At 47.5% G+C, this 9,576-nt stretch overlaps 1 protein-coding gene across 1 annotated transcript in view; it reads right to left on the reverse strand.

The window, feature by feature from the left end:
- Window positions 1-557, reverse strand: part of LOC100949535 (cytochrome P450 2W1-like) — an 11,447-nt gene extending 10,890 nt beyond the window's left edge. Inside the window, exon 1 of the mRNA XM_012813403.1 lies at window positions 435-557. Within this exon, the coding sequence (XP_012668857.1) occupies window positions 435-557 (123 nt within the window). The remainder of the gene's footprint in view (window positions 1-434) is intronic.
- Between the last annotated feature and the right edge of the window lie 9,019 nt (window positions 558-9,576).

A 9,576-nucleotide genomic window follows, 5' to 3' on the forward strand; every position in this document is an offset into this window, starting at 1 on the left:
ATGTAAAGTTCTAGAGGTAGATGGTGGTGATAGCCATACAACAATGTGAGTGCGCTTAATGCCACTGAACTATACATGTTAAATAATTAAAATGGCGAATCTTATAATGTTATGCATATTTTACTTTAATTAAAAAATAAAATTAAGGGAAAGAGATGTTGGAGGAACCCGGAGCCCCTAGCTGGGTGGACAGGGTTGTTGACAAGCCCAGGCAGTTCCCTCTGCCTGGAGAACACCACTTCCCCTGCAAGTTCTGTCTCCAGTGGGGGTGATGGCCGTGCTCACCTCACATGGCTGTGGGGGATAAGCTGAGATGATGCCGTGTGACAGTGCCATGGATAATGTGCTATGCTTGTACCAAGCTACTTCCTTCTGTTTTGATAAGTTGCCTTCCCCTCTTCCTAGCATGTCTCCCTCCTCAAAACATTGCTTACGAGTTGCAAGTCTCTGAAAGCTTCTCCAGCCAGCTCTACCGACCCGCTGCCTCCAAACAGCCCTGCATTGCCCACGCTGGCCATTGCCTTCTTCAGGCTGACTTCTAGCTCCGTTAGCTGCATTGAGTGTCCGTTCCACAGACACCTGGTCTCCCTTTCTGATGAAATCGGGCATGTTCAGGGTGGTGTGGCTACAGACAAGGTCTCTGTTTCTTTGGTTTCTTCAACAGTGTCAGTAATTGTTGACACTGCCAAGTTGCCATTGAGGGAAGTGACTCACTGATAAAAGGACCTGGCAGCCCCCATGTCTGTCCCGCAGGGCTCTGTGTTGCTCTGTGTTCCTCTGTGTGAGCACGTCAGTGAGCCCCTTATGAGGGCTCTTCTGTGCTGCTCCTTTCCTGCAGGACCAGACTCTCATTTGACCACTTCCTCTACCCACTGCTATGTAAGCTACCTGAGGCTAAGGACCATTCACAACCCAACAGCAGAATCTCATTCTGTTCCCCAGACTAGACTGCTGTAATCTTAGCCTAGTTCACAGCAACCTTAAACTCCTGGGCTCAGATGACCCTCTCACCTCAGCCTCCCTAGTAGCTAGGACTACAGGCACCCACCACAACATCCTGTTAATAGTTTTCCTACTTTCAGTAGAGACAGGGTCTTAATGCCTGCCCAGGCTGGTCTCAAACCCCTGAGCTTAAGTGATCCACAAGCCTCAACCTCCTGGAGTGCTAGGATTACAGGCGTGAGCTGCCACGCCCAGCACACAATCCAGGAAACTAGTATGCTGTTCCAGCATGCAACTTAATTCATGTGGTGTTGGTAATATGGGGTGGCTATGATGGGGGTTACTGGTGGACACTAGGGTTTTGGTAGTAGATGAAGGCAGTTGAACAGTGGCTGTGGCGGTCACTATGGTTCTGAAAGTGGAGGCAGGATAGAAAGACGGGCCTGCCATCTGCCTTGTGACCCGCTGATCATATTCCACTTGCTCCAGCTATTGCCTGGTTATCTTGGCCAGGAATGTTCCTCAGAACCGCCTCAAATCAGATATAGCATTTGAAGCCTTTTCAAGATGGAGAAGTTTATCTACCCAGTGGGAGACTTGCTTGCTCAACATTCCCAAGAGTGCTGAACTTTAACAAACTTCCTCCCTCCCTCCCTTACCCAAGGGTCATGGTGTTCTGGCTGCTGAAGGTGGGACGTGGCACTTGGAACAGAGACACACCCAGCACACTGGGACAGAGTGTGATCAGTTTCCAGAGATGGGAGATCACAGGGACACAGATCTGGAAGTGACTAGCTCCTTCCTCACTTAGCCAATCACTAGTGTGTGATTGTTCACGTGGCCTCCTCTGTGAGATGGTGGAGGTGGGCCACAAGGTCCCCTCTTAAAGGGAACGCTGACAGAGTGTGCACCTGACCCTGTGGTAGTGCACTTCAAGTTGTAACCCCCTTCCTGGTGGTCTCCCTGTGATTCTAGACATTTTGTTACCCAGGCCATAGGTTGGCATGTTGGGAGATAAGTCACCCAACTGTTTCCTGCTGTTACCTTCTTAGAATTCTAAACCAAGAGGCCAGGAGTGGTGGCTCATGCCTGTAATCCCAGCACTTGGGAGGTTGAGGTGGATGGATTGCCTGAGCTCACAGGTTCGAGACCAGCCTGAGCCAAAATAAGACCTCATCTCTAAAAACAGCTGGGCATTGTGATGGGTGCCTGTAGTTAAAAAAAAAAAAAAAGCTAAACCAAGAATGGACAACATTCAGACCATTCCCCGTTGTCCCTATAAAAACAGCTCCGTTGGCGGAGTACCTTCACTGTATGAGATATTTTCATATCAAATTTCTGACTAATCCTCTCTGCAATACTCAGAAGATAAGAAATTTGCTTGAGAAAGTGGGAGAGGCCAGGTGTGATGACTCACTCCAATAATCCTAGCACTTTGGGAGACCAGAGGGAGGATTGCTTGAGGTCAAGAATTCAAGACCAGCCTGAGCAAGAGCGAGACCCCATCTCTACTGAAAATAGAAAAATTAGCCAGGCATTGCGGCAGGTGCCTGAACTACCAGCTTCTTGGGAGGCTGAGGTCAGAGGATCATTTGAGCCCAGGAGTTTGAGGCTGCAGTGAGCTGTGATGATGCCAGCCTGAATGACAGAGTAAGAGTGTCTCAAAAAAAGAAAAAAAAAATGGGAGGGCTGCATTTCTAACCCAGGTCTTCTGTCTCCAAGTTGTTTTCTCTTTCTACAGCTGCCTCCCAGCTGAGACAGGCCAGCATTCTCAAAAGGAAGGCTACTAAAGGCTAAGAAAACACACACGCAGAGCCCAGAGCTAGTCACACTTCCAGAGGTTTTCATTTCTTATGTTAGTGTTTAATTTGTACAGTGTACCTCAGTGCCTCATGGGAGTGAATAGGAACAAATACAGGTGGCCTGCCTGCTTGCCTCTAGACCTAAAGACAACAAAGACAGTAGTTATTTCTGGGGAGGGTTGGGAGACCCAGGAATCCCTGAAGGAAGGAGAGGCAAAATCAGAGGCCATATCCAGGCAGCCAGAGCAAAGACCAATGCTAGAGGACATGGCCCTGAGTTGCTTATTTTATTATTATTTTCAGAGAAGTGTTTTCTCTCTCTGTCACTCAGGCTGGAGTGCAGTGGTGTCATCACAGCTCACTGCAACCATGAGATTCCTGGACTCAAGCAATCCTCCCACCTCAGCCTCCCCAGTAGCTGGGACTACAGCTTCATGCCACCATGCCTGACTAATATTTTTATTTTTAAAGGTGGGGTCTTGCTATGTTGCCCAGGCTGGTCTTGAACTCTTGACCTCAAGCAATCCTTCCATTGCTTTTGCCTCCCAGGTGCTGAGATTACAGATATGAGCCACTGTGCCTGCCTGTATCCCTTATCATTTCACTCTTTGACTGCTCCTCATGAATACTCTATCACCACTGACTCTAAATCTGTAGGTTTTATAGATGAAGATGATGTGATGTCTGAGAGTTTGCTGTGAACTCAGCATCTAGGATTTTGCTAAGTGTCCCAGTGGTGTTCCCATGGGGAGCTGCTTTCTTTCCATTTGAAGAAGGGGAGCAGGACAGCAGAACACAGTGTTGTGCTGACCTCCGAATATTATCTCAGGGCCAGGGACATGCTTAGTGTCTGAAGAGTGTGGCAAAATCACCATTGTCCTCCTTCCCATCCCCACATACACACCCACACCCCAGTGCAACTATGTGTTCCAGAATCCTTGGGAGGCTAAGAATTTTCCCGATGCCTAAGAGGGATTTATTGTGTGGACCATTATGTGTTAGACATTATTGCCAACAGAGATCTTCTGGAACCATACAGCAGCTTTCCTCATGTGCATGTTTCTGAGTGTGACCAGTATTGGCCAGGGACAAAGTATCGATACCCAAGGAGCAGTGTCTTTGGGAGTAGCTGAGCTGTGTGGAGGTGATTTAGGGAATAGGTCCCAGGTATCACTTATCTTAGCCAAACATTGTTCAGCTTTCCTAAGTGCGAATGCCAATGGTTGCATCAGATGCTGGCGTGGCCTAGATGCAGCAGCCCCTGCATTCTCGACCAGCTGACGAGCTCCCAAAGGAAGTACACATAGGGGTTGCTCTAGGTGAAAGCCTTCTGTTGATCACGTCAAGGGTTTGGTCTTTGCCCCTGGGAGGCAGCATGGTGGGCTAATCTACATAGTATGATGCCTGAGGACTCCTGTGGCTGGTCTGGAGGAGGCCCAAGGCCCAGACACCTCTTTGCCACCAGCCCTTGGGCCCACACTTATAACGGATCTTTGGATCTTATAACAGACACCTGAGGTAAGGAAGAGCGACCCCAAGGTGGCACATACCAAGGACAATAGACAAAGAGTGTCTCTCAAAGACTCAGGATCAGACTGGCCCAGGCACCTCCCCAGGTATGAGATCCTGGGTGCTGCTGACCTGCCAGCTGCATGTCTTAGACACAGAGGCACGGAGGAGGGGGAAGGAGGGCAGGAACCAGGACAAACTGTGTAATTTCTCTCCTTGTGTGGAATGTAAACGCCATGTGTCTGCTTTTGGTTTCCAGTGCCTGCACAGTGTCTGGCACCTAATGGATGCTTAATAAATATAGTTTTGGGGGGAAAAAATAAAAAAAGCATCTGAGGGGGCTAGAGTCCGGGGATTGGGAAGCTGTAAGGAAAGAGACGGCTAGGCTCGGCACCTGTGGCTCAAGTGGCTAAGGCACCAGCCACATACACCTAAAGGTGGTTGGTTCGAATCCAGCCCCGGCCTGCCAAAAACAACAATGATGGCTGCAACCAAAAAATAGCCAGGTGTTGTGGCGGGCGCTTGTGGTCCCAGCTACTTGGGAGGCGGAGGCAGGAGACTCGCTTGAGCCCAGGAGTTGGAGGTTGCTGTGAGCTGTGATGCCACAGCACTCTACCCAGGGGGACAGCTTGAGGCTCTGTCTCGAAAAAAAAAAAAAAGAAAAAAAGAAAGAGACGGCTAGATCTGTAACTCTGGAAAGGGGGGTGGGTGGGTGGAGTTCTTGGCAGGCCTGGGGGTGGGTCGTGGTCATGGGTCCATGGAGATGTCAGGGGAAGACTCCCAGAGTGGGCCAGGTGGCACATTTTCTCTCACCAGTGGTCAGAAAGGCCCCAGGACTGCAGCCTACCACATTCTTTGTCAAGGACACAAATGGGTAAGAGCACTGTCCCCCAGGCACTAGCCCTGTGAACCAACCAGTCTAGGCAAGGTCAGTGCCTTTGTCTCAGCAGTGGTGTGCCTATGGTCCTACCCGCTGACACTCAGGCTCCCTTTCAGGAAGATGGCTGTGCCGGGCCTGCAGAAAACCAGTTACTAGCTCTGATGGTTCTCACTTGGGTAGTAGCCAGTAGAGTCCACCCAAGGGGTGGAAGGGAGCTTGCCTGAGCCCAGGCCACATGCAGAAACAGGACGCAGAGAAGACTTCAGGAAAAGAGGCAGTCCTCCCTCAATAGACACTACCTCCCAGGTGGGGGCAGGATAGACAGTGCCCTGGAGCTATGTTCCTAATGAGGCCAGCAGGATCCAGGTTTTTCAGTCCATATTTACCGACTCACATTAGTCATAGCGTTAGAGGTGGAAGAATTCTTAGTGACCATCTGGTCCAGCAGATGCATTTACTCCTGAAGAAACTCAGACTGAAGTCAGGAGAGAGGATCAGCTTGAACTCTGGAAACAGGCTGTTTGGGTCTGAATTCTCTGTGATTTACTAGATACTGGAAGTGTTGCCTGGGAAAGCTTCATCTTCATGAAACTTACCTTGTAAGTTACCTTTACTTACCTTTACTTACCTTGTAAAGCAATGGAGAAAATAAAATAAGGTCCCTCTGAAAGTGCCAAGTACGGTGCTTAGCACACTGGTGTCCCTGAATTCTAGCTAAGGGAATTTAGATGGAAGCAATGTCTACTATTGTCAGGCCTGGCCCATAAACACTTTCTGCTCAACAGTCCATGCTCTGTCTCCCTGGTCAGCACAGCGGATCCAGCTCAGCTTAACTCTAGAGGTTGGCAGGGTGACCAGAGGGAATGGGCCTGGGTTCCTGAATGAAGGCAAGAGCAGGACCCTCCATCCACCCTCCATGCCCCACACTGCTCTATGCTAAGAACAGGGTTACTGCAGTAAACTGCTGAAAGCTTGGGGTTATTTGTTATAGATATTTGTTAGCCCACTTGCTCTACTTAAAAGCAAAAAATTAGGAGCTGGGGAAGCACAACATGGTTATGTGGAAATTGCCTTAAAAAAACCACCAGGTTTGGTGGCTCAGGCCTTTAATGCTAGCACTCTGGGAGGCCTAGGCGGGTAGACTGCTTGAACTTAGGAGTCCAAGACCAGCTGGAACAAGAGCAAGACCCCATCTCTACTTAAAATAGAAAAAACTAGCCAGGCATTGTGGCAGGCACCTGTGGTGCCAGCTACTTGGGCAGCTGAGGCAAAACGATCACTTGAGCCCAAGAGTTTGAGGTTGCTGTGAGCTATGAGGCCATGGCACTCTACCAAGGGTGACAGAATGAGACTCTATCTCAAAAAAAATCAAACTTAAAGGTCAGGCACAGTGGGTCATGTGCCTGGGATGGGCATTACATGGGATTACAAATCCTAGTACTTTGGGAGGCCGAGGTAAAAGGATCACTTGAGGTCAGGAGCTCTAGTCCAACCTGAGCAACATAATAAGACCCTATCTCTGCAAAACATAAGACAAATTAGCTGGCTATGGTGGCACATTCCTACAATCCCAGCTACTTAGGCGTTGATGTGGGAGGATTGCTTGAGCCCAGGAGTTTGATGTGGTAGTGAGCTGTGATTACATCATGCACTCTAGCCTGGGTAACAACGTGAGACTGTTTCTGTATGGAAAAAGAAAAATAAAAAAAGCTGGGAGGATCACTTGAAATCAGGAATTCAAGATCAGCCTGGGCAACATAGTGAGATGGTTTTGTTTTGTTTTTAAGCAAAACATATATGCTTAGGAAAGCCATAAACAATACTGCAACATAACATTGGCTATTCCTGGGTGATGAATGCTTTTGTAATGCTGTGTAACTATCCCAAAATGTAGTAGCTTTAAAAAAACATTATTTTGCAGGTGGTGCCTGTGGCGCCAGTCCCATATACAGAGGGTGGCGGGTTCAAACCCGGCCCCGGCCAAATTGCAACAAAAAAATAGCTGGGTGTTGTGGCGGGCACCTGTAGTCCCAGCTACTCAGGAGGCTGAGGCAGAGAATCGTCTAAGCCCAAGAACTGGAGATTGCTGTGAGCTATGATGCCATGGCACTGTCTCTTAAAACAACAACAAAAAAACCATTATTTTGCTCCGGGATTTGGGAAGGGATTAGCTGGGTAGTTGGAGCCAGTTCCACTTCCAAAATGGCTTCATGGGGCCTCTGGATAGTTGCACTGCTTACATGACAGTTCACTTCTAAGAGGGAGGTAGTGTGAGCTGCTAGGCCATATAAGGGCTTTGTGCAGAACTGGCATGGTATCACTCATGCCATATTCTATTGGTCAAAGCGGTCACAGGGCAAAGGGGTAGAGAGATAGACTCTATTTCTGGGTGGGACAGTAGCAAGGACATACTAATGCAGCACCTTGGAAAATACATCCTGCCTGTAGGGCTACAGGCAATTTTAAGTTTCTTCACTGCACTTTTCTCCTTTTTCCAAATTTTATACAATAAGCATATATCCTTTTATAATCAGGAAAAAAGGATATTGAAAGAAATATGGCACACAGCAGTGCAAGGTAAGGTTCTAGTTAGCTGCATCTTTTTGTGTCCCTAAGCCTCATTACCTTTAGTGCTATGTCCTGTTTCCAAGTGATCAAGCAGAAAAGAGGTAGGAAGGGGCTGGTACATCATTAAGCCACTCACCCAATGCTGGGCATTATTTCTTGCCTTTTTTGAAGTCATTCCACATGGAAGTTATTTCATTTTCTGAAGGACTCTTTCCTTAATGCTGATTAGTTTGTCTGAAGCAATTACATTTGGTTATAACCACCATGAAAGTTGGTAATACTGATTTAGGTTAATATTCGTTGAGCATCCATGTATAAGGCGCTGTTCAAGAGTCAGATGAATAGTCTGATACTTACTAAGCATGTTTATGTGTAAAACTTAATACTTAAGAAATGTAGGGAAAAATCAGTGATCACATGCAAAAGGAAATAAATCTTAGATGTGCCAGCAAAGTGCTGGAAGAACCCAGAGAGATTTGAAGAGCAAGGCTTTGCAGAGGACACAGTATTTGACCTGCGTTTTTAAAAAAAAATCATGACTTTATTTGACAGGAGAGGATCAATAAATTCCAGGCAGGAAAAATGGCAAAGACTTAAAGGTGAGAAAATATATGGGGCCTATAATTTCAGAAACATTAAGTAGAAAAGGAGGGTTGGAGCCAGATACTGCACACCCTTGGCTGCCAAGACAAGGAATATACGGGCCATTTCATAGGCCATGGTTCCCTGAAGATTTTCGGAAAACGTATTTGACCAACTTGTATTTTTGGTGCATATTTTGGCAATAGTAAACAATGGTTCCGAGAAGGATACTGAGGCAGGGAGACCAGTTAAGAGGCTATAACTACAATAGGGGCAGAAGCTGGTCTTAATGAGGGGAGGGGTAGGGGGTGGGGAGCACAGGAACTGCAAGGGACTGAATTTGGAGAGAGGGGTGGGAGAGTTAAAAGTGAACCCAAGGCTCCCAGCCTGAAAGACTGGGAGGTCACTGGTACTAACACAAGGAGTGCCGTCTAAGGTACCCTGGAGATGCCCAGTGGAGGTCATCTACAGGCTGCCAGAGACTGCTCCTGAAAGTCTGTCACTGTGCTGGTGGGAGCAAAGGAACTCGCAGAGAAAAGGGAATGGGCAGAAGTCAAGGAAATGCCTTCTTTTAAGTTAGGCAAAGCAGGTTGAGTGAGGTGGGAGGAGAACCAAGGGATGTGAGAGAACAGAATTGAGAGAAGGAAGTTAGTGCCACACCAACAGAGAGCTGGGGCAGGAAGACCATGAAGGGTCTCTTTCTGTTGACCTTGTTAACTTCTGGGAAGATAAACCCAGTGCACTAGTAAGTGGTTACCATAGATCAGTGCTATTGGACAGAACTTTCTGCAACAATGGGCATGCTCTGTGTCTGCTCTACGCAATGCGGTAGCCACACACGGCCACTGAGCACTTGACATGTGGCAACTGAGGAACTGGACATTCAACTTTAGAGCCAAGCCCCTGAGTTTTTAAGACAGTACAGGTAGTTTATAAAAAAGCTGGGTTTAAGATGTGATTTCCACTGATGACCAGCAGAACTAATACCAAAGAGTGAAGAGCTTCCTTGGCTGTATTCGACACTGTACAGGCAGAAACTGAGAATGAGGACCTTCTGAGTAGGAACTAATTCTCAATGGGTGAATCTGAAGGAATTGGCTGAAAGGGCAATTATATTTGCTTCAATTGCTGAGAATCTTCAACTAACTATTCATTTTAAATATATTTGATCCTAATTACCCACCTCAATACAACATTCACCTTTTCTACTCCCCATCCTCTTATTTGTAGCAAAGGAACTTTACTTGGGGATCATGCCCAGGAACAAGGCTGCAGGGACTAAGGCTGTCAGAA

The sequence above is a fragment of the Otolemur garnettii genome, unplaced genomic scaffold, assembly GCF_000181295.1.
Source record: "Otolemur garnettii isolate 467f Iridium unplaced genomic scaffold, OtoGar3 scaffold00263, whole genome shotgun sequence".
In the NCBI taxonomy this organism is placed as follows: Eukaryota; Metazoa; Chordata; class Mammalia; order Primates; family Galagidae; genus Otolemur; species Otolemur garnettii.